The sequence below is a fragment of the Mobula hypostoma genome, chromosome 13 (assembly GCF_963921235.1).
Source record: "Mobula hypostoma chromosome 13, sMobHyp1.1, whole genome shotgun sequence".
Taxonomy (NCBI): domain Eukaryota; kingdom Metazoa; phylum Chordata; class Chondrichthyes; order Myliobatiformes; family Myliobatidae; genus Mobula; species Mobula hypostoma.
In genome coordinates, this window is record NC_086109.1 from 49,765,897 (window position 1) to 49,792,014 (window position 26,118).

Genomic DNA, 26,118 nt, shown 5'->3' on the forward strand with positions numbered 1-26,118 from the left:
CTCCTCATTTATGTGAAAACTTTAAGTAATAAAGTCAATTCAAAAAAAAAAATTGGAGTAAGGGGAAATAAGAGGACATCAGGCAGGAACTTGGAAGCATAAATTGGAAACAGATGTTCTCAGGGAAACAAAGAAATGTGGCAAACGTTCAGGGGGAGTTTGCGTGGGGTTCTGAGTAGGTACGTTCCAATGAGACATGGAAAGGATGGTACGGTACAAGATCCATGGTATACAAAAGCTGTTGTAAATCTAGTCAAGAAGAAGAGCTTACAAAAGGTTCAAAAAAACTAGGTAATGATACAGATCTAGAAGATTAAAAGGCTAGCAGAAAGGAGCTTAAGAATGAAATTAGGAGAGCCAGAAAAGGCAATGAGAAGCCATTGGCAGACAGGATTAAGGAAAACCCCAAGGCATTCTACAAGTATATAAGGAGCAAGAGGATAAGACGTGAAAGAATAGGACCAACCAAGTATGACAGTGGAAAAGTGTGTATGGAACCAGAGAAAATAGCAGAGGTACTTAATGAATACTTTGCTTCAGTATTCACTACGGAAAAGGATCTTGGCAATTGTAGGGATGACTTGCAGTGGATTGAAAAGCTTGAGAATGTAGATATTAAGGAAGGGGACGTGCTGGAGCCTTTGCAAAGCATGAAGTTGGTTAAGCCACCGGGACCAAACGGGATGTACGCCAGGCGACTGTGGGAAGCGAGGGAGGAGATTGCTGAGACTCTGGCAATGATCTTTGCATCATCAATGAGGACGGGAGAGGTTCCGGAGGATTGGAGGGTTACGGATGTTGTTCCCTTATTCAAGAAAGGGAGTAGGGATAGCCCAGGAAATTATAGACCAGTGAGTCTTACTTCAGTGGTTGGTAAGTTGATGGAGAAGATCCTGAGAGGCGGGATTTATGATCATTTGGAGAGGGATAATATGATTAGGAATAGTCAGCATGGCTTTGTCAAAGGCAGGTCGTGCATTACGAGCCTGATTAAATTGTTTGAGGATGTGACTAAACACATTGATGAAGGTAGAGCAGTAGATGTAGCGTATATGGATTTCAACAAAGCATTTGATAAGGTATCCCATGCAAGGGTTATTGAGAAAGTAAGGAGGCATGGGATCCAAGGGAACATTGCTTTATGGATTCAGAACTGGCTTACCCACAGAAGGCAAAGAGTGGTTGTAGATGGGTCATATTCCGCATGGAGGTTGGTGAGCAGTGGTGTGCCTCAGGGATGTGTTCTGGGACCCTTACTCTTTGTGATTTTTATATATGACCTGGATGAGGAAGTGGAGGGATGGGTTAGTAAATTTGTTGATGACACAAAGGTTGGGGGAGTTATGGATAGTGTGGAAGGCTGTCAGAGGTCACACTGGGACATTGATAGTCTTTATGTATATTTAAAGGTAGAGGGCATGAAAGGATATGATAATAAGGCAGGAGAATGGGGCTCAGGAAAATTTGATCAGCGATGATAAAATGGCAGAATAGACACAATGGACCAAATGCCTAATTTTGCTCCTCTATCTTATGGTGCTCACTTGGAAAGGAGAAGGACTCCGAGTATGCACGGAGTATAAGAAATAAAGCAGATGAGCTTGAGGCACAGTTGGAAATTGGTAAGTATGATGTTGTGGAAATAACAAGTGGACAGGGCCTGGGAAATGAATATTCAAGAGTATACATCCTATCGAAAGGACAGACTGATGGGCAGAGGGGGTGCGGTGGCTCTGTTGGTGAGGAATGATATTCAGTCCCTTGCGAGGGGGAACATAGAATCAGGAGACGTAGAGTCAGTATGGATAGAACTGAGAAATTCTAAGGGTAGAAATTCTAAGGGGAGTTATCTACAGGCCACCAAACAGTAGTCTGGATGTAGGGTCTAAGTTGAATCAAGAGTTAAAATTGGCATGTCACAAAGGTAATGCTACAGTTGTTATGGGGGATTTCAACATGCAGGTAGACTGGAGGAATCAGGTTGGTACTGGACCCCAAGAAAGGGAGTTCGTGGAGTCCCTCCGAGATGGATTCTTAGAACAGCTTGTACTGGAGCCTACCAGAGAGAACGCAATTCTAGATTTAGTGTTGTGCAATGAACCAGATTTGATCAGGGACCTCGAGGTAAAGGAGCCATTAGGAAGTGGTGACCATAATAAGTTTTAATCTACAATTTGAGAGGGAGAAGGGAAACTCGGAAGTGTCAGTATTACAGTTGAACAAAGGGAACTATGGTGCTATGAGGGAGGAGCTGGCCAAAGTTCAATGGAACAATACCCTAGCAGGGATGACAGTGGAACAGCAATGGCAAGTGTTTCTGGGAATAATGCGGAAGGTGCAGGATCAGTTCATTCCAAAGAGGAAGAAAGATCCTAAGGGGAGTAAGGGGAGGCCGTGTCTGACAAGGGAAGTAATGGACAGTATAAAAATAAAAGAGAAGTATAACGTAGCAAAGACGAGTGGGAAGCCAGAGGATTGGGAAACTTTTAAATAGCAACAGAAGGTAACTAAAAAGGCAATACGCAGAGGAAAAAATGAGGTACGAAGGTAAACTAGCCAAGAATATAAAGGAGGATAGTAAAAGCTTCTTTAGGTATGTGAAAAGGAAAAAAAATAGTTAAGACCAAAATTGGGCCCTTGAAGACAGAAAGGGGTGAATATATTATGGGGAACAAGGAAATGGCAGACAAGTTGAACAAGTACTTAGGATCTGTCTTCACTAAGGAAGACACAAACAATCTCCCAGATGTAATAGTGGCCAAAGGACCTAGGGTAATGGATGAATTGAAGGAAATTTATATTAGGCAGGAAATGGTGTTGGATAGACTGTTGGGTCTGAAGGCTGATAAGTCCCTGGGGCCTGATGGTCTGCATCCCAGGGTACTTAAGGAGGTGGCTTTAGAAATCGTGGACGCATTGGTAAGCATTTTCCAATGTTCTATAGATTCAGGATCAGTTCCTGTGGATGTTGTCCCTCTCTTCAAGAAGGGAGGAAGAGAGAAAACAGGGAATTATAGACTGGTTAGCCTGACGTTGGTTGTGGGAAAGATGCTGGAGTCAATTGTAAAAGATGAAATTACGACACATCTGGATAGCAGTAACAGGATCAATCCGAGTAAGCATGGATTTATGAAGGGAAAATCGTGCTTGACTAACTTTCTGGAATTTTTTGAGGATGTAACTATGAAAATGGACAAGGGAGAGCCAGTGGATGTAGTGTACCTGGACTTTCAGAAAGCCTTTGATAAAGTAGAACATAGAACAGTACAGCACAGTACAGGCCCTTCGGCCCACAATGTTGTGCCGACCCTCAAACCCTGCCTCCCATATAAGCCCCCACCTTAGATTCCTCCATATACCTGTCTAGTAGTCTCTTAAACTTCACTGGTGTATCTGCCTCCAACACTGACTCAGGCAGTGCATTCCACGCACCAACCACACTCCGAGTGAAAAACCTTCCTCTAATATCCCCCTTGAACTTCCCACCCCTTACCTTAAAGCCACGTCCTCTTGTATTGAGCAGTAGTGCCCTGGCGAAGAGGCGCTGGCTATCCACTCTATCTATTCCTCTTATTATCTTGTACACCTCTATCATGTCTCCTCTCATCCTCCTTCTCTCCAAAGAGTAAAGCCCTAGCTCCCTTAATCTCTGATCATAATGCATACTTTCTAAACCAGGCAGCATCCTGGTAAACCTCCTCTGTACCCTTTCCAATGCTTCCACATCCTTCCTATAGTGAGGTTACCAGAACTGGACACAGTACTCCAAGTGTGGCCTAACCAGAGTTTTATAGAGCTGCATCATTACATCGCGACTCTTAAACTCTATCCCTCGACTTATGAAAGCTAACACCCCATAAGCTTTCTTAACTACCCTATCCACCTGTGAGGCAACTTTCAGGGATTTGTGGACATGTACCCCAAGATCCCTCTGCTCCTCCACACTACCAAGTTTCCTGCCATTTACTTTGTACTCTGCCTTGGAGTTTGTCTTTCCAAAGTGTACCACCTCACACTTCTCCGGGTTGAACTCCATCTGCCACTTCTCAGCCCACTTCTGCATCCTATCAATGTCTCTCTGCAATCTTTGACAATCCTCTACACTATCTACAACACCACCAACCTTTGTGTCGTCTGCAAACTTGCCAACCCACCCTTCTACCCCCACATCCAGATCGTTAATAAAAATCACGAAAAGTAGAGGTCCCAGAACAGAAAATCCCACATAGGAGATTAGTGGGCAAAATTAGGGCACATGGTATTGGGGGCAGAGTACTGACATGGATTGAAAATTGGCTGGCTGAGAGAAAACAAAGAGTAGCAATTAACAGGTCCCTTTCCGAATGGCAGGCGGTAACCAGTGGGATACCGCAGGGTTCAGTGCTGGGACCGCAGCTGTTTACAATATATATTAATGATTTAGATGAGGGAATTAAAAGTAACATTAGCAAATTTGCCGATGACACAAAGCTGGGTGACAGTGTGAAATGTGAGGAGGATGTTATGAGAATGCGGGGTGACTTGGACAGGCTGGGTGAGTGGGCAGATGCAGTTTAATGTGGATAAATGTGAGGTTATCCACTTTGGTGGTAAGAACAGGAGGCAGATTATTATCTAAATGGAGTCAAGTTAGGAAAAGGGGAAGCACAACAAGAGCTAGGTGTTCCTGTACATCAGTCACTGAAAGCAAGTATGCAAGTACAGCAGGCAGTGAAGAAAGCTAATGGCATGCTGCCCTTCATAACAAGGGGAATTGAGTACAAGAGCAAAGAGGTCCTTCTGCAGCTGTACAGGGCCCTGGTGAGACCACATCTGGAGTACTGTGTGCAGTTTTGGTCTCCAAATTTGAGGAAGGACATTCTTGCTATTGAGGGAGTGCAGCGTAGGTTCACAAGGTTAATTCCCAGAATGGTGGGACTGTCATATGTCGCGACTGGGCTTGTATACTCTGGAATTTAGAAGGCTGAGAGGGGATCTTATTGAAACATAAGATTATTAAGGGATTGGACACGCTGCAGGCAGGAAGCATGTTCCCACTGATGGGCGAGTCCAGAACCAGAGGCCACAGTTCAAGAATTAGGGGTAGGCCATTTAGAACGGAGTTGAGGAAAAACTTTTTCACCCAGAAAGTGGTGGATATGTGGAATGCTCTGCCCCAGAAGGCTGTGGAGGCCAAGTCTCTGGATGCTTTCAAGAAAGATGGATAGAGTGGACTCAAAGGTTATGGGGATAAGGCAGGAACTGGATAGTGATTGGGGATGATGAGCCATGATCACAGTGAATGGCGGTGCTGGCTCAAAGGGCCAAATGGCCTACTCCTGCACCTATTGTCTATTGACTCACTACAAAGACAGTTTTGTGCAAAGATCACTTCCCACAAATCTGAGTTTCTTTTGAGGAGGCAATCAAAGATTGACAAAGCTATGGTGGAAGATATTATCTGTATGGGCTTTAGAAAAGCACCTCATGGCAGACTGGTCCAGAAAGTGAAGGTAGAAGGCATATTGGTGAACTGAATCAAAAACTGGCAGTGATGGGAATAATAGATCTCCACCCACTCCCAACCCCAACTGAAAGTCAGTAACAAGTTTTGTACTACAGTAACTAGTGCTGGGACCATTTCTCTTTGTAATATTGAATGAAGATGCAAGGGTAAATTCAGTAAGTTAACAGATGACAAAAATTGGGAGTCATAGATGATTAAGGATAGAGCCGAAAGATTCACCCATCACCTGCTACAGGTACCTAGTGTTCCTTCACCTCCCGCACTTCATTCTGGCACTCCCCCCCCCTCCCCCCCCCAGTTCTCAGCCTGAAACGTTGACTATTTATTAATTTCCACTGATGCTGCCTGATTTGCTGAATTCTTCCAGCATTGTATTGACATAAAATTGAATCCAGACAAGTGCTAGGTAAGCACTGTCGGAGGTCATATTCGGTAAGGAAGACATCAGGAACTTTGATGTAAAGTCCTTGGGATGCAAGTCCATACCTCCTTGAAAGCGGCAACACAGATGGACACAGCTTATATATTATGTTATAACTAGTGTAGGTGGGTGTCATGGCCACATGGGTGAGGAGGGCTACGAGGGTCCATATCTGGGCAGTACATAATCATACAGGATGGAAACAGGCCCACTGGCCCAACTTGTCCATGGCAATCCAGTTGCCTTCTCGAACTAATGCTATTTCCATGCATTTGGCTCATATCCCTTCAAACTTTTTCTTCTAAACAGACCACTATAATTGGACCCACCTCTACCATTTATTCTGGCCGTTTGTTTCATATATTCACCAAGTGTGGAAAGACTTGCCACTCTCACCCATTCTAAATTTTTCTCCTCCTTCCTCCAAATCTACACCCTATAGTTCTGGACTCCCCTACCCTGAAAAAAAGACATTCACCCCATGTTCCTCAGCTTCAACACTCCACTGAAAAGAAAGTGCCAACCTTTCCAGTCTCTCAATTGCAAGAAAATGTTTGTGAACCCTTTGCATTTACTTGATTTTCTGCATTAATTACTCAAATGTGGTCTGATAATCAATAAGACAATCTAAAATAATAACAAACTATTGCACTTTTCATGTCTTTATTGAACACAATGTTTAACCATTCACAGTCCAGGCTAGAAAGAATATGTGAACCAATGTATTTAGTAACTGGTAGAACTTCCTTTAGCAGAAATAACCTCCACCAAATGGTTCTTGTAGCTGTTGATCAGACTTGCAGTGATGAGGAATTTTAGACCATTCCTCCATAGAAAACTGTTTCAGGTCATCAATATTTCTGGGATACCTTGCATGAACAGTCCACTTCAGGGCATGCTACAGCACTATTGGGTTCAGGTCTAAGCCGTCTTGACCATTCCAAACAACGAAGTTTTTTTCTTTTTTTTTTAAAAACTATTGTTGATTTACTCTCATCTTTCAGATCTGTCTTGTTGCATCATTCAAATCACATTAAGCTTCAGGAGAGACTGCTACTCTGACTTCCGTGATACAATTTTGAATTCATTGCTCCCTAAATTTCTACAAGCTGTTCAGGCCCTGAGGCAGCAAAGCGGCCCCAAACCATGATGCTCCTTTCACCATGCTTCACAGTTAGAATGTTCTGGTGTTGGCGTGCAGTGCTCTTTTTCCTCCGAACAGAAGTGAGTACTTCTGCCAAGTTCAACTTTTGTCTCATCAGTCCACAGAACATTGCCCCAGAAGCATGGAATATCGCAAACTTGAGACATGCAACAAGGTTTCTCTTGGAGAACTTTGATTTTGTCTGTGTTCTTCCATGAACACCATTTTTGCTCAGTGTTCTCCTTATAGTGGACACATGAACAGACTAGAGATATCTGCAGGTCTCTTGATGCTACCCTTGGGTTCTTTTTTACCACCTTCAGCATTGCACATTGTGCTCTTGATGTGATCTTTGCAGAACACCCAGTGTTAGGGAGAGTAGCAACAGTACTGAACCTCCTCCATTTCTCTTGCTGTGGACTGATGAACACTCAGGTCTTTAGAAATGCTTCTGCAGCATTTTCCAGCTTCAACCATCTCTACAATTCTTCTAAGGTCCTCAAAGTTGTTTTGATCAAAACATGGTGCACATAAACCAATCTTTTGTGAGTAGAGCAAGCAGTAAGTTGTCTTTTTTATTTATATTTATTATATATATTTATTTAAATATACAAGAATGAGGCCAAGGCACCTCTGCAACCCACATATCCAATCACATCCCATTGATCAGAACACCTGACTTCAAGCAACACACATACACACACAAAATGCTGGAGAAATTCAGCAGGCCAATAGAATCTATGGAAAAGAGTACAGTCAACAATTTCAGGCCGAGACTCTTCAGCAGGTCCAGAAGAAAAAAAACAATGAGAATATTCAAAAGGGAGGAAGAGGGAAGGAAGAAACATGGTGATAGATGAAATTGGGAGGAGAAGGGTAAAGTAAAGAGCTGGGAAGTTGATTGGTGAAAGAGTTACAGGGCTAGAGAAGGGGGAATCTAATAGAGGGCAGAAAGCCATGGAAGAAACAGGGAAGAGCAACAGAAAGTGCACAGAAGGAGCCAAGTGAGGGATGGAGGGAAAGGGGATGGAGAATGGTGGGGGGCGGGGGGGGGGTGGCCATTACTGGTAGTTCCAGAAATCAATGTTCATTCCGTAAGATTGGAGGCTGCCCAGATGGAATACAAGGTGTTGTTCTTCTAACCTGAGTGTGGCCATGTCAGAATGGGAATGGGAAATGGAATTAAAAATCAGTGGCTACTGGGAGATCTTGCTTTTTCTGGCGAATGGAGCGTAGGTGCTCAGCAAAGTGGTCTCCCAAACTACACTGGGTCTCACCAAAGGGTTGGTGGGGTGGGGGGAGGAAAGAGAAGAGAAAAGAACAGTGACAGAGGAAAGGAGACAAGGTGAGAGAGGGAAAGAGGATGGGAAATGGTGGGGGGGGGGGAGCGGGTGTGCACTAAGTTCCACAAATTGATATTTCCACCATCAGGTTGGACCCAAACGGTATACAAGGTGTTGTTCCTCCAACTCGAGTGTGGCCTCATCACAATAGAGAATGAGGCCATGGATTGACATATCAAAATAAGAGTGGATTTAAAATGGGTGGTCACTGGGAGATCCCGCTTCTTCCGGCAGACGAAGTGTTGGTGCTCGACGAAGAGGTCTCCAAAACTACATTATGTCTCAACGATATACAGGAGACCACACCAGGAGCTCCAGACACAGTACATGACTCACTAGTGAAGTGTCACCTCACCTGGAAGGACTGTTTGGGGGCCTGAATAATAGTGAGGGAGCAGGTGTAGCACTTGTTCTGCTTGCAAAGTGCCAGGAGGGCGATCAGTGGGGAGGGTCGAATGGGTAAGGGAGTGATCCCTGCAGAAAGCAGAAAGTGAAGGTGGGGAGGAGGGAAAGATGTGCTTGGTGATGGGATCCCATTGGAGGTGGCAGAAGTTACAGAGAATTAGATGCAGAGGCTAGTGAGGTGGTAGGCAAGGACAAGAGGAACCCTATCCTGGTAGGGTGGCAGAAGGATGGAGCGAGAGCAGATGTGTGAAATGGAAGAGATGTGTTTGAGGATAGTGTTGGTGGGGGAGGAAGGGGAGCCCTTTCTTTGAAAAAGGAGAACATTTCCTTCGTTCTGGAATGAAAAGCCTCACCCTGAAAGCAGTTGCGATAGAGATAGAGAAATTGACAAGTGGATGGCTTTTTTTTAAAAAAACAAGTAATAAGGCATGAAGAGGTATGGTCCAGGTAGCTGTGACAGCCCCTGTGTTTATAATAGACATCAGTAGATAAGCTGTCAAAGAGTTCGAGAAAGGGGAGGGAGGTGTCAGAAATGGACTAGGTAAATTGGAGGACAGGGTGGAAGTTAGAGGCATGATGAAGTCCTGGAAGCAGCACCAATGCAGTTGATGTAGCACAGGAAGTGGGGGGGGGGGGTGCAGGGAGACACCAGTGTAAGCTTGGAACTGTTCTAAATAGCCAACTAAAGGACAGACACATCTGGGACCCATGCAAGTGGCCACAGCTACAGATTTTGTTTGAAAGAAGTGGGAGGAGCCAAAGGAGAAATTATTTAAGAGTGAGGACATGTTCCTCTAAACAGAGGGCAACTGTTTGGGTTTGGTGTCCAGAACAGAACTTTGAGACCTTCCTGGAGGGGATGGAGGTGTTCAGGGACTGGATATCCATAATGAAAATAAGATGGGGGGGGTGGTCAGGGAACTTAAAATCCTTGAAAAGTTCTAGAGTGTGTGAAGTATCACAGATGTAGGTAGGAAGGGACTGGACTTGGGTGTATAAAGCAGTAGAAGGATGCATATACAAGTTCAGTGGGGCAGGAACAAACTGAAACAATGGGTCTACCTGGACAAGCAGGTTTGCGGATCTTGGGGAAGAGGTAGAAACAGGAAGTGCGGGGCTTGGTAACTATGAGGCTGACAGCAGTTGATGGGAGATAGCCAGAGCTAACAAGGTCAGTGAAGGTGTGGGAAAACAATGGCCTGGTGTACCTTAGTGGGGTTCTGTTGAAGGGACAAGAAAGAGGTGGTGTCAAGAGATGTCACTGTGCCTCAGCAAGGTAAAAATCAGTACATCAGATTGAGAAATTGCGACAGCTGCTGTTCTGTCAGCAGTTGCCAATAACATCCAAAGCAGGCAGAAGACCAGAAAAGGGTGTCCAGGAAGAGCAGGACGATTGAAGATCGGAGGAGGGGTCATTGGGGTGCATTGGAGACTCCTTGCCAAAGTAGTAGGTTCGGAGACAGAGGCAGCAAAGAAAAGCTCAGTGACATAGTGGGCATCAGCGCAGGTGGACAAAGGTGGGGCCCTTACTGAGGACAGAATATTCAGCCTCAGAGGGGAAGGTTAGAGGCAGTGAAGGCCCAGCATGAATAACAGCTGAGATGAGAAGGGGTCAAAGGGTTGGTAGAGTCTGTGGACTCCAAAAAGCTTTTGTAGAAGGCATTACCCCAGAGGTTCACACACTTGTTTGAACCTAGACTAATTGTATAAATAGTGCACTCAGTATTTAAAAGTACAATTGCTTGCCTGTTATTCGCTTAAGCAAATTGATTTGGTCTATTATTGTGACTTGTATGAAGATCAGATCACATTTTATGAGTAATTAATGCAGAAAATCAAGTAATTGCAAAGGGTTCACAAACTTTCTTGTAACTGTAAATCAAGCCTTTGTCCTGGTAACACATTTCCAGTCAACCAGAACTCCGTATTTCAAGAGCAACCTCAGTGATGTCCATTTCCAGCATTTTCGGTTTACTTCAGTTTTCCAGCATGTGCAGATTTATGTTACCAGCTCTTACCTTGTTGAGTAAAAACAAATCCAAAATCTTCCTCTCCACATGTGGAATTTTTAACGTTGAACCTTGTAGTTCCCAGAATTTTGCTATCTGGTCCAAAAAGTTGAGTTTTACTCTGGTCTGAGCCTGTGAACACAGAATGGTTAAGACTGGAGAGCTACAGTTCACAAGGATATACATTGGCCTAAAGCCAGTCCTCTAATTTGAATTTGTAGCAACACCTATGACCCCAAAAACCAGCCTAAGTATCTCTACTCAAGCACTGATTCTCTTCCAGAAACCATTATACGCTGTTTTATGCCCCTTAGTCAGTGACTTACAAATCAAGTATTTTTTCCTATTTCATTATCCCTTCTGCACATCAACAATTTGTGATGTGTACGGTGCTGCCGTTCTGAATATTTCAATGAGAACAGCATCATCTTTTAGCATACCTCCACAAAATTCAGTCTCGACTTTCCCTGCTACAACACTTTTAGCCAGAAGCTAAAGCTTCTTCTGTACCTTCCCCGAACCACCATTCCGTGCCAAAACCAGTAAGTGGCTACAATAACTCCATTGGAGACATTTACAAGTTGCTACTCATTTCTCATTACAAATTAAAGAATCCCATTGGTTTGACTTGCTGCTCTCAACATGTCCTGCAATTATCAAGTATAGTGCTTTAAGTATCCACATTTCCCTCCTGTTCCCCCTTCAGAAGTTTTCACGTTTTATTGTTTTACAACTTTGAACCACAGTGGATTTAATTTGTTTTTTCACACTGATCAACAGAAAGAGGCTTTGTGTCAAAGTGAAAACAGATCTCTCAAAAGTGATCCAAATTACAAATAAAAAAACATTATTGCTTGCACAAGTATCCCCCCCTTCCCTTTAATATGACACCAAATCACTGGTGCAGCCAATTGGTTTTACAAGTCACATAATTAGTTAAATAGAAATGTGCTTTTGGAGACCCATGTGCAGTCAAGCTGTTTCAATTCATTGTAGCAAAAATACACCTGTATCTGGAAGGTCCAACTGCTAGCAAGTCAATATCCTGGCAAAAACTACTCCATGAAGACAAAAGAACACTCCAAGCAACCCACAATAAGGTTATTAAAAAGCAAAAGTCAGGAAATGGATACAAGAAAATTTCCAAGTCACTGAATACCCCTGGGAGTACAGTTAGTCAATCAGTAAGAAATGGCACAGCTGTAAATCTGCTGAGAGCAGGCCATCCTCAAAAACTGAGTGACCCTGCAAGAAGGGGACTAGTGAGGGAGGCCATCAAGAGAGCTATGACAACTCCGGAGGAGCTACAAGCTTCAGAAGAGCTTGAGGAGAGACTGTGCATACAACTGATGCCCGGGTGTAAACGTAAATTCGCCGGACCAATAACCACACCACAGCCAGTCCTTTATCCTTTTCACCAGTTTATTTGTTCGGGCTCAGCCGGCGAGAAGTTCGGAGCCAAGCATCATAGACAGAATTCCTCTCCCCCTGAGGAACCTCTAACATGCAGAAACGTTACAATTTATAGAACTAGTGAAACAAAGAGCACTCAGTTCAACAGATATTCCCACCAAGTCAGTTAGAGCAAAACTTAATTACTTAAGATAAGAAAGTCCACTAAATCAAAGTTTTAATTACAGACAAATCTTCATTCTTGTCTTTATCAGTGAGTTCTCCCCTTTTCCCTAAACAAAGGAGGGAACTTAGATCAGTGGTGGGGAAACCATAAGGCATGGTATGTGCGAACCCAGCCCCTATATTGTTCTCATGAGACATCTGTGAGTTGTTAATCTAAACAAGCTGAAGGCAGATTCCTCAGTGAAGGACAAACAGAAGAACTTTATACACTATCCAGAACAGAGAACACACAAGTTCGCACTTAATTTTGACCCGTTATTTACAAGAGTCCAAGAATCATTTCTTACATCCCCAATACCCTTAAAACTTCACAGGTGCTCCACCAGCCGCAGCTTTGTGGGAAAAGTGAGAAAGCCACTGTTAAAAAAATAAATTGCATTAAATCTTGGCTAGAATTTGCCAGGAGGAATAAGTGAAACTGAATTCAGCTGGAAGAGGCTTCTATGGTCTCATGAAACCAAAATTGAGCTTTTTTTTTGGCCACCAGACTAAACACTATTTGGTACAAGTCGAACACCCCACATCAAAAAGGCACCACCCCTACTGTGAAGCATGGCGGTGGCTGCATCTTGCTATGGTGATGCTTCACTGCGGCAGGACTGGAAGGCTTGTGAAGGTAGAGGATAAAATGAATGCAGCAAAATACAGGGAAATCCTGAGGCAGTCTGTAAGAGAACTGCAACTTGGTATAAGCGTTGTTCTCCAGAAAGACAATGATCTCAAGCACAAAGCCAAAGTTACAGAGGAATGACTTAAAAACAAAGTTAATCTCCAAGGAATGGCCAAGTCAGAGTCCAGACCTCAATACAACTGAGAATTTGTGGCTGGACTTGAAAAGGGCTGTTCACTCACGATCACCATGCAATCTGACAGAGACCCATCCACACCGATTAAGGCTGTAATTGTTGCCAGAGGTGCAGCTACTAAATATTGACTTCAAAGGTGCGAATACTTAAGCAATCAACTATTTTGTGTTTAATAATGTAATAAATTTGGACCAATTTGTAGAAATTTGTTTTTACTAGCAACTGAGTTTTTTTCTCCCCCCATTGATCAGCGTCAAAAAAGTCAAATTAGATCCACTGTAATTCAATGTTGTAAATCAAAACATGAAACATCCAGGGGGAGGGGTTTGAATTTTTTTTTAAATAAGGCCCTGTATTTATGGGCATACACAGATCCTTCTGTTCCTATTCACTGTTTAGAACAGTGAATAAAACCAACTCATTCATTCTGTCAATATAACACCTTCTCTGCCTATTCTACCAATCTAGGGTCCCCTTGCAGTCTATTTGTCACTTCTTCACCACACCAAATTCACTTTCTACATTTTTAAACTTTTAGATGCCCAAATCCAAGTCAGAAATAAAGTCCAGCAGAAGTACTTGGAAAGATCTGTAAACATGGTTTCTTTTCCAGGCTAATTTCATACAATTTTATTTTATCTTTCAATTTCTTAAACAACTTTAAGAGTTTAATCAAATGATTTGTGAAAATATGTACAGATACTTCACAATCTATGGAATTCATTGTCAGTCAGGAGAATGGAGTTGAGGGAAATAAATCAGCGAAAACAGAACGGTGGAGCAGGCTCAATGGGCCAAATGGCCTAATTTACTCTGTGTCTAAAGCCCGTATTGTATTTACCAAACTGTTTCAATGAAATTAGTCAAACTTGCCTTTAACAAATGCATGCTGCCCTTTAATAATTAAAGCTGCTCAATGTTTCTTTCTTTACCTCCCCAGCATGTTAAACTGAATTATTCACCCAGCAAACATCAGACGCCTTTCTTCCTGTCCTCCATCTCCACCATGCAGAATACTTCATCATCCAATTATGTCAATATCCTTGAACTTCTGCTTAAAAGGTCAGCCATTTCTCTGACAGTTTTACCTGCCCATCTTTGATTCTGCATAACAGACATTTCACCTTTCATACCACTGTTCTTACTTGGGCAAGAAGGATTAATATTCACAGTATATAAAATTTAAATAAAATCAATGATTTGTCTGAAGAAACTGAATGTAACAACATGTGGAAAATGTAGGCATCTATTTTGGTGCACAAACAGGAAAGCATAATATTTAAAATGGTAAAAGATCAGCACATGTTGAAAATTTTTCAGATTTTTTGGGACACATGACAAAAAAAAATCAACTACCTGGAGATGCAGCACAGGGAAAGTCACCAGCTTAAACCCTCCATCAGTGCATCATGCATCCCCCTACCTTAGAGATAAATGCTATCTTTATTTAGCAATATAGTGCCCAGGAGGCCCTTCAGGCTGCGCCACCCCAGCAACTCTCAACAGCCCTGATTCAACCCTAACCTAATCACAGGGCAAGTTATACCTACTTTACCTTTAGACTGTGGGAGGAAATCAGAGAACCTGGTGACAATACATGTATTCCACGAGGACATGGAGACTCCTTAGAGGACACATTGAACTCTGAACTCCAATACCCCAAACTGTAATAGCATCACATTAACCACGACACTACTGTGGCTCCCAATGCAGCATGCACTCTGACAAAAAGTCTGTCTGTCTCCAATTCTACATAATCCCTCTGAGTCCACTTGCATCTGTTGACTTGTTCCAGGCTGTACATCTCCAAAAAGTCTGAGCAATTTGAAATGTTGACTCGGAGGAATACACTAAGGCAGCTCCAAACCCATGACATGGCCATGCGCCTACAATTCCCAAATCTGTACACTCAACTCAATATGCATAATTATTTCTTCCATTCAGATAAGAGGATAGTATACACAACTATGTAGTGACTCAAGAGTACAAATTTACTGTACTGTTACAAGAACATTCACTGAAGGAAGACAAATAGGTTCTACACAACAGTCTCACCCCCATTGTTGTTACTCAACCAATCCTGTGACAGTAAAAACCAGTGCTGAGCTATGATACATAGCAGTGGAAATAAGAGGTACAGGATGCTGTATTTGCATCAAGCGAATGGCTGAGGGAAAAATGTGTGACATCATAGCAACCAGGTGTGGTTTGTGGACATATTAAGATGACCACAGTGCTTTAAAAAATAAAATTAAGCATCATATGGGTTAACTGACAGCACTGATAAAGGTACATTTGCAAACTACAAGAACCATTTCAGAATGAGATTTAATATCACTGGCATATGTTGTGAAATCTGCTGCTTTGCAGCAATGCAATTACAAAAGACAAAGTAAATTACTATACATTTAAATTAAAGCAAAAAATAGAAAAGGCTGCATCCTTCATTGAGGACTCCACTACTACCATAGTAATCCAACCCCACAATCTAGTAGGAACAGCTTCTCTCCACCGCCCCCCCAAACATACATATAAACACATTGTAATCTGTACTGCAATGTACTGCTGCCACAAAACAAATTTCATGACATAGGGCCAGTGATATTAAACCCGAGTCTAACAATAACTGATCACTCCTGCCCCTAAAGTTATGTGGTGAGTATCAGAGAAAAAACCTATTAAAATAATTCAACTCATACAGGGAAATAGGGGGAAAATTTACTTCCCTTTCAGGACAGGGAATGAGACAACAAGGAACACAGAGATTGGATCACAGAAAGTAGCTGCATTGTAGATTGATACAAGAAACTGTGTCTATACAATAAAAGCTTATTGCAATGGACAGCCATTGTTAAGCTTGTTTTTGAAGTCTAGTGGTGGGAGACAATGGTTGGGGCTAACAGTTATTAATCAGATAACAGAATTACATAAAACATAAAGAAACCTCATAACTAGAAATTATGGCTACATACAATACAAGCAGACACTAAAAGCCTAGAAATATTTCTAAAAACGTAAAAAAAAATACCTCAAGTTCATTCAATCTCTGAATTCGTGGGGTAAAATGTAGCTTATCAACATCACAGGCAAAAGGTGGCTGCCAACCCTATAAAAGATGACAACATTACACAGGGCTCCAAATACCACCGACCAGTTGTAAATTCGACACTCCCTCCTCAAAAAGTTCACCCCCAACCCAGCCGCTTTGTCCAAATCCCTCGAGTCCTATCAGTCCAGTCCCACCCCCTTCATCCACATTGCACCCCCCCCCCGCACCATAACGCCCCAATATCTACAGCTTCTTCTCCAACCGCCACCCTGATCCGCACCCCTCGCCAGCCTTCAGGCTCCTCCGGTCCACACCCCCTCCCAAGCCCCAGGTCCAACCCTATACCCCAGACAAAGACACCCCCTACTCCACTACTCTTCCCTGGGTTTGGACGCCTCTCCACGCCACTTTCCCCAAGCCAACAAGCTCCGCTGCCCCTCGAACTCCCGGTGCTCGCCCCATTCACATTCACCCGCCGCGTCTCCCTCCGAACCCCTCCCCGCTCTAACACAAAGGAAGATCCCACAGGCTCCGCCATGTTGAGATCCTTTCGGCCACTCGGGGAGTTTGTTGCTCGCTATACGGCCATGCGGCTAGCCTCTTCCCGGGTACGGGCCCGACTCCCGCACCACCCGATCCTCTGGAGACACCTCACCTGCGGCGGGCGGACCTTGCAGATGCCCGTCTTCTCAGCGATGGGCCGGATTTTGTCGATGAATTTGAACGGGTCGGCAAACTCCTCTGGTGTGGGCTCGAACACCGGGCACTCGGGCGGCGGGATGAACTCGCCGGCCGGGCCCATGGCGCCGCCCGCAGCTCTCGGCTGACCCTCCGGCCCTGCCACCGCCACCGTGTTGCTGTTGTTACTGAGACCAGGGAACGGATGATGGCGGCCTCGCTCGGCTGACGGTTAACTCCGCGGCCTCGAGTTGGTGCCGCTGCTCTCGCGAGCCTTGCGATCGAGCTCGAGCGGCTGCCGTTGGAAGCTTCGGGTGGGGAAGACTCGGGCCTCGCGCTTGGACTCCGAGCGGTCGTTGTCAGACACCCTCGTCCACTTTCAGGGACTCTCGGTCTCGGCCCAAAGCTCCGGCCGCACTCGGCCTCGAGCTGTCGCTGTCCGTGGCGTTCGTGCGCACTCGCAGGGCTCTCGGTCTCGAGCTCCTTTTCCCTTCGCTCCGTCTCGCCCCTCAAACAACGCAGCACCTCCGCCGGCTCCCTCCGCGCAGCAACCAGTTCGCGCAGGCTGGCCACCGGCCCGCGCCCACGATCACAGCCGGCTGGTAATCGGCTCGGTGCTGGCCCTCCGCGGGTAACATCCACGCGAGCGATACGGAGGTGAGGGTGAGGCTGGAATCGAACCGTGAGATGAGGAGGAAGGGAGAAGAAGGAGCTGAGATGGAGAGTGACCGAGTGACGACCGCCGTCTATTGTCGGCGCGTTGATACACTATTTGGTTGAAGATGCTGTGGTTGGTGCCCGGCACTCTTTGTTTAAAAGCCCATCATCCTCGGCGCTGATTGGCTGCCGTGCGGGCAGCTGGAGTTAAAGGTCAGCCGGAGAGAGGGTCAGCGCTGGTCATCGAGCGTCGTTGGTCGGCTGTATGGGTAGCTTACGGCGGCAATGACCCATCAGCTGCCCGAGGGAGGAGACTCTGCAAGTTAACCGGTTCACCGTAAGGCTCAAATTAAACCTGTTACCTGACTTAATATGGATGACGTAGAACGCGTGCTTGGCTAGTGTAAGCAACGTCCATGGGAAGGTGTTGTATAGATCAAAAAATAAAATAAAAACACAAGGTAAAGAACACAATAAATATAAATGCTTAACGTAGATTTTATATATGAGTTGGAGAAAGGTCTCGGCTGAAAACGTCGACTGTTTCCTTTCCATGGATGCTGCCTGATTTGCTAGGTTCCTTCAGCGTTTTATATGTGTGTGTGTGTTGCTTTGCAATTCCAGCATCTGCAGAATTTCTCGTGTTTATTATATACATAGATTGAATATGTCCATAAAGTTTCAGGCTGGGCCCCTTCATCAGGACTGGAAATGAAGGGGACAGAAACCAGAATTTAAAAAAGTAGGGGAGGTGTAGGAGTACAAACTCAAGTTAATATCAAAGTAAGTTTATTATCAAAGTATGTATATGGCATTATATACTACCTTGAGATTATTTTCCTTGCAGAGATTTACAAGAAAATAGTAACATTGTGTTTACTGTGACATGGTGCTTTAAGCTGATAGATAGCCTTGAGCAGAGTTCAAAGTAACATCTATTATCAGAGTCACCACATCAACCCTGAAATTCTTTTTCCGTGGCCATATTTAGTAAATCTATAGGATAGTAACTGTAACCTGTAAATAAACTCTGTAAATGCAGATATAAATAAATAGCAGTAAATAACAAACATGAAATAGCAAGAGTCATCAAATGAGTGTAGCTATCTCCTTTTGTTCAGGAGCCTGATGGTTGAGGGATGGTAACTGTTATTGAACCTGGTGGCATGAGTACTGCGGCTCCTGTACCTTCTACCCGATAGCAGCAGTGAGAAAAGAGCATAGCCTGGGTGGTGAGGATCTTTGATGATGAATGCTGCTTTCCTACAGCAAAATTTCATGTAGATGTGCTCAATGGTTGGGAGTTGTACTGGGCCAAATCCACTACCTTTTATAGGATTTTTTGCTCAAAGGCATTGGTGTTTCCATACCAGGCCATAATGCAGACAGTCAGCACACTTTCCACCACACATCTGCTGAAGTTTGCCAAGGTTTTCGATTATATGCTGAACCTCTGCAGACTCCTGAGGAAGTAGAGGTGTTGTTGTGCTTTCTTTGCAATTATATTTATATGATGGGTCCAGGTCAGGTCCTCTGAGATAGTGATACCCAGTAATTTAAAGTTATTAACCCTCTCCACCTCTGATCCTCCAATGATTACTAGGTCATGGACCTCTGAAATCTACTGTCAGTTCCTTGGCCTTATTGACATTGAGTGAGAGTTGTTGTTATTACTCCATTCAGCCAATTTTTCTGTCTCCCTCCTATATGCTGATTCATCACCCCCTTTGATACAGCCCACAACAGTGGCGTCATCAGCAAATTTGTATAGGGAGCTGTACTTAGTCACACTATCATAGGTGTAAAGCGAGTAGAGCAGGGGGCTAACCCTTATAACATAAGATATAGGAGCAGAATAAAGCTATTCAGTCCATGGAGTCTACTCCACTATTCCATCATGGCTAATTTATTATCCCCTCTCAACCTGCACTTTAAATATACCCAATGACCTGGCCTCCACAGCTATCCGTGACAATAAATTTTACAGGCGAAAGAAATTCCTCATCTTGTTCTAAATGGACTTCCCTCTAAATGGCTGTGATATTTGATCCTGGTCTCACCCACTATATGAAATATCCTCTCCACATCCACACTACCTACTCGATAAATTTCAATGAAATCCCCCCTCATAGTTTTAAACTCTTACCCCTCTTGCTTTCTTCCATGGCCTTCTGGCCTCTCCTATTGGATTCACCCTTCTCAACCCTGTATCTCTTTCACCAATCAACTTTCCAGCTCTATACTTCATCCCTCCCCCTCCCGGTTTCACGTTTCACCTATCACCTTGTGTTTCTCTCTCCCCTCCCCCACCTTTTAAATCTACTCCCCATCTTTTTCTCTCCAGTCCTGCCGAAGGGTCTCAGCCTGTACTTTTTCCTACAGATGCTACCTGGCCTGCTGAGTTTCTATAGCATTTTGTGTGTGTTGTTCGGATTTCCAGCATCTGCAGATTTTCTCTTGTTTATGATTAGAATACTGCCAGTCTGGTTCACTGGCTTATTGGGGAGACTGACGGCAGGGAAGCTGCGTAGCCTCAGTTGTAGCACGAACTAGACATGCTGTGGGCTCACCTGTTGCAGCCACCCAGGAGAGGAGATGCCAGAAACGCTATGCCATGTTGTCCATGCTGGTTTGGGGGCTGGCCCTTCAGGTAGGTCTTCACTCTGTGGAAGACAAGGTCGATTGCAAATATGGTGCGTGTGTTCATCTGCGAACTGCTGAGGGCTTGTTGTAACTGACAATCATCCATGCACCATTAATCTACAGGGCATAAATACAGGAACATGTGCTATATTATATTTTTGTGAAATCTTGTGTGTTATAGATATGTATACATATATGTTGTACACTTGTTATGTGTTATACTGTGTGTATCTTACACATATACACAGTGCCTATAAAAAGTATTCAAACCACCCCCCCCCCCATTTTGTATTGTTTTACAGCATTGAACCACAGTGATTTAATTTGGCTTTTCTTGACACTACTCAGCAAAAAAGATTCTTTCAGGTTAAAGTGAAAACAGATCTCTACATAGTGATCTAAATTAATTACAAATATAAAACACAGAATAATTGATTGCATAAGTATTCACCCCCTTTTAATATGACACACCAAATCATCACTGGTGCAGCCAATTGGTTTTAGAAGTCACATAATTAGTTAAATGAAGATCTGTTTTTGGAGACCTGTGCGCAGTCGAGGTGTTTCAATTCATTGTAGTAAAAATACACCTGGATCTGGAAGGGCCAACTGCTGATGAGTCAGTATCCTGGCAAAAACTACACCATGAGGACAAAAGAGAACTCTAAGCAACTCTGCAAAAAAGTTATTGAAAAGTACAAGTCAGGAGATGGATACAAAAAAATTTCCAAGTCACTGAATATCCCTTAGAGAGTACAGTTAGGTCAATCATCAATAAATAGAAAAAATATGGCACAGCTGTCAATCTGACTAGAGCAGGCTGTCCTCAAAAACTGAGTGACCATGCAAGAAGGGGGACTAGTAGAGATCTATTACAACCCTGGAGGAGTTACAAGCTTCAATGGCTGAGAGGGGAGAGACTGTGCATACAATAACCGTTGCCCGGGTGCTTCACCAGTCGCAGCTTTATGGAAGATTGGTAAAGAGAAAGCCACTGTTGAAAAAACTTACTTGAAATCTTGGCTAGAGTTTGCCAGAAGGCATGTGGGAGACTCTGAAGTAAGCTGGAAGAAGGTTCTATGGTCTGATGAAACCAAAATTAAGTTTCTTTGCTATCAGACTAAACACTATCTCATCATTAAAAACACACCATCCCTACCATGAGGCCTGGTGGTGGCTGTATTAGTGAGGATGCTTCACTGCAGCCGACCCTGGAAGGTTGTGAAGGTAAGGGTAAAATGAATGAAGCAAAATACAGAGAAGTCTGCAAGAGAACTGCAACTTGGGAGAAGATTTGTTTTCCAGCAAGACAGTGACCACAAGCTTAAAGCCAAAACTACACAGGACTGGCTTAAAAACAACAAAGTTAACGTCTCGGAGTGACGAATGACCCCCTCACCTGGGACTCATATACAAGCTTGGCTCATTAGCTAACAGCCACATAACTCAGCAGTGAGAATGCCACCTTTCATAAGCAATATACTTCCAGAATCAGTATGATTTGGGGTTCAACTAAATAGGAAAGTTACGATGTTCCGATTAAGGAACAGTGATTGTAGTGAATGCTGTGTAAATACTGCCCATATGCACTTATCAGTCACCAAGGAATGACAGATCATACACCAGCATAACGTTGTAAACAGAGTATATTTACCAATTTTTCAACTTTATCAAACAGTTAACAAGAAAAGGGCCCCATTATAGTTAAACCAGTCCAATGTGCACTTGAGCTCATTTCTGGAGTGGTTGGGTGTATTGCTTTACTCACACGCTGAACCCTTGTTCTGCATGAAAGACACCAGTCACGGTTCGAATCTATGTTGAAGATAATCTCAAACAAGCTGGATAACTCAGGAGTATTGGCCATTCATCCTTTGAACCATTCATCTGCACAAAGCACTTCTTACAATGGCATCTCTCCTTTGAATGGTATTACAGCGGGTATCTTCCCTTACGTCCTGCTCCATAGCTCCTGCAAAAGACTCCAAACCAGACTACCGCCCTTCAGAAATCTCATCCGGCCCAGCCCTCTTGAATCTTCCCTTGCATCTCACTGTGGAGAAAGTTACAAAATGTACCAAGACAATCCCGTTTGGCTGCCACAACATGGCTCCTTATCTTTAGCTGAAGGCAAAACACCCTCACTAATAGGACACACTGGTTTTGCAGGAAACTACCTCACAGCATAGTAATAGACTTTACGTGTACACACTCATGTAAGTCAGGTGGCAAGGCTCACTGGGCCAGAGGGCCTGTTGCTGTGCTGTTTCTCTATTTTATAAAACAAAAGTGAAGTTCTTTTTCTATTATCAAAGATTGTGTTTCATAAACATAAGAATCTGGAAATTTCCTCCGTGTGCTTCCCAAACATCCCCTTTCAATTTCTAACAATCCCATTAAAAAAAGGGTTTGCATCATATCTCTAGAGAAATTACAATGGCCCACATGTGCTTCTCTGAGGAATTCTTCTACTATGGAAAATTAAAACTTAACTGATTGAAAATCAGTACAAGGTAACTAATGATAAAGTATCAAATGGAACTTTCTATTGACAGTGAACTTAGGTATTGATGACACAAGACAACACCTAATCAAGGATCAACTTTATTCACCACATACATGTATTAGGAATTTGCTGTGGTGTGTTGGTCAGGACATGACGTGCAACAACAAACATCATTCGACAATTATAAAGAAAAAACAATTATTTAAAAAATAGGGTTAAAGTACAGATACGGAATAATATGTGCATAAATACATTAATACCAACAAGTATTTCAAGTTCAAGTTTATTGTCATTCAACCACAAACGTTTATTCAGCTAAATGAAACAGTGTTCCTTGAGGGCCAAGTTCCAAAACATACTACATATAGTCACACACAGCACACTGCGAATATATTAACAATAGCACATAGAGTCACAAAGTAATATTAGCACAAGTGTCTGAGTGGCCTGGCCTGAAGACTGACAGATTGACATAAAGTGTTTATATAAGACAGGTAATGTTACTGGCACTATTGTAATAAAACAATCAGTCGTACAAACATGTGAAACAGCAGGAAGAGAAGATCAAAAGTGAGCAGTGCACGATGAGAGTGTGTCTGTGAATCGGGAAGCACGATGAGAGTGTGTCTGTGAGTTGGGACGCACGATGGGAGTGTGTCTGTGAGTCGGGAAGTACGATGAGAGTGTGTCTGTGAGTTGGGAAGTAGGCCGGGGTTGCAGCAGGCCAATCTGACAGGGTGTACATATGTGCTGGGTGGTGCTAAGAAGTATGTAAACAGTATTATAAAAAAACTGGTTTAAAATGTTTACAGTGCAATGCAACACCTGGCATCAGAGTGTATCATCCCATCACCTGGAATTTACATTTGTATTTTTAATTTGATACAATAATCAACAGAGGGAATGTGTTCTGATTATCACCAGTAGTGGTGGGGCTCAGAGATGGAGACCTGTACACCTGCTGGTTAATGCAAATATCTAATCAGCCAATAATGTGGCAGCAGGTTGGAGGAACAACACCTTGTATTCCATCTGGGTAGCCTCCAACCTGATGGCATGAACATCGACTTCTCTAACTTCCGCTAATGCCCCACCTCCCCTTCGAACCCCATCCATTATTCATTTTTATACACACATTCTTTCTCTCACTCTCCTTTTTCTCCCTCTGTCCCTCTAACTATACCCCTTGCCTATCCTCTGGGTTTCCACCCCCCTTGTCTTTCTCCCCAGACCTCCTGTCCCATGATCCTCTCATATCCCCTTTGCTAATCACCTGTCCAGCTCTTGGCTCCATCCCTCCCCCTCCTGTCTTCTTCTATCATTTTGGATATCCCCCTCCCCCTCCCACTCCCACTTTCAAATCTCTTACTAACTCTTCCTTCAGTTAGTCCTGACGAAGGGTCTCGGCCTGAAACATCGACTGTACCTCTTCCTAGAGATGCTGCCTGGCCCGCTGCGTTCACCAGCAACTTTGTGTGTTGCTTGAATTTCCAGCATCTGCAGAATTCCTGTTGTTTGCATAGAGAAATGCATTGTTTGTGTCAAATCAAGTCAGCGAGAATTGTACTGGAGAGCCCACAAGTGTTGCCACACTTCTAGCGCCAATATAGCATGCCCACAACTCACTTACCCTAATCTCTACATCTTTTGGACCATGGGAGAGAACTGGAGCTCCTGGTAGAAACCCACGTGGTCACAAAGAGAACATGCAAACTCCTTGCAGGCAATTGAAATGAACCTTGACTGGTGATTGCTGGCACTGTCAAGTGAAGTGCCAACCACCATGCTGCCATGTAGTTGGTCCGATGTTAAATACGCAATTGGGGCAAGGCTCATTTTGAATGCATTAGGAACTTGCAAAGGTTGAATGTGACAGCCTGCTAGCAGGCAAAAGGACATCTCACAAAGTGGGAAGCTTTTAAATGTGAGACTGGGAGATTGCAGGGCCAACAAGTTTGGCTTAGAGTGAAGGGCAAGGCTGGCAGGATTAGGAAAGCCTGACCTCTAGTTCTAGCCCAACCTCAGTGGAAGAAGTCTGCCTGTATTTACTGTAAATACCCCTCTTAATTTTGTATACCTGTTGGGTGGTTTGAGTGTCTCAGAAACTACTGATCTCCTGGGATTTTCACACACAACAGTCTCTAGAGTTTACAGAGAATAGTGTAAAAACCCAGTCAGGAAAAAAGAGCTGGTATGTGTCAGGCATACACAACCAGGGTCAAGTGAATCTGTTGAAGAGCATGAGAGATTTTGGCATATATAGAAGAAGGATACTGAGTCTGGCCCTGAGGCTCAGAAGGGTAGAGAACTGAAGGGGACTTTATAGTTAGGGAGACAGGTGATTCTGTGGATGCGAAAAAGAAACACGAATGGTAGTTTGCCTCCCAGGTGCCAGGGTCTGCAATGTTTCTGAATGTGTCTGCAATATTCTGAAAAGGGAGGGTGAGCAGCCAGAAGTCATGGTACGTTTTGGTACCAATGACATAAGCAGAAAGAAAGAGGAGGTCCTGAAAACAGAATGCAGGGAGTTAAGAAGGAAACTGAGAAGCAGGACTTCAAGGGTAATAATCTTGCCATGTGACAGTGAGGATAGGAATAGAATGAGATGTATAAGATGATGAGAAGCATTGATTGTGTGGATAGTCAGAGGCTTTTTCCCAGGGCTGAAATGGCTAGCACGAGAGGGCACAGTTTTAAGGTGTTTGGAAGTAGGTACAGAGGTAAGTTTTTTATGTAGAGAGTGGTGAGTGCGTGGAATGGGCTGCCAGCGATGGTGGAGGAGGCAGATATGATAGGATCTTTTAAGAGACTCATTGGACAGGTATATGGAGCTCAGAAAAATAGAGGGCTATGGGTAGCCCTAGGTAATTTCTTACGTAAGGACCTGTTTGATATAGCTTTGTGGGCCGAAGCACCTGTATTGTGCTGTAGGTTTTCTATGTTTCTAAATACATGGCTGAAGAATTAGAGCAGAGAGCAGGGCTTCAGATTTCTGGACCATTGGACCTCTTCTGGGGCAGGTGTGACCTGTACAAAAGGGATGGGTTGCACTTGAATCTGAGGAGGATCAATATTCTCGTGGCTAGATTTACTAAAGCTGTTGGGAGTGCTTTAAACTAATATGGCAGGGGGATGGGAACCAGTGTGATAGAGCTGAGGATGAACCAGCAGGTTTACAAGAAGATGATGGGTGTAACATGAATGTGAGGGATAAATACAGACAGAGTAGAGTTAAATTGTATCACAGAGGCAAAATACAAAAGAGCAAAGAATGCAGGACTGAAGGTGCTGTATTTAAATGCGTGTAGTATTA

At 43.7% G+C, this 26,118-nt stretch overlaps 1 protein-coding gene across 1 annotated transcript in view; it reads right to left on the reverse strand.

Annotated features, from left to right (window-relative positions):
- kdm5ba (lysine demethylase 5Ba) overlaps positions 1–17,740 on the reverse strand; it is a 156,384-nt gene extending 138,644 nt beyond the window's left edge. The window contains exons 1-3 of the mRNA XM_063065669.1: positions 16,977–17,740; positions 16,301–16,378; positions 10,838–10,960 (exon numbers count right to left, since the gene is read on the reverse strand). Coding sequence (XP_062921739.1) covers positions 10,838–10,960; positions 16,301–16,378; positions 16,977–17,123 — 348 coding nt within the window. The 5' untranslated portion in view covers positions 17,124–17,740. The remainder of the gene's footprint in view (positions 1–10,837; positions 10,961–16,300; positions 16,379–16,976) is intronic.
- Between the last annotated feature and the right edge of the window lie 8,378 nt (positions 17,741–26,118).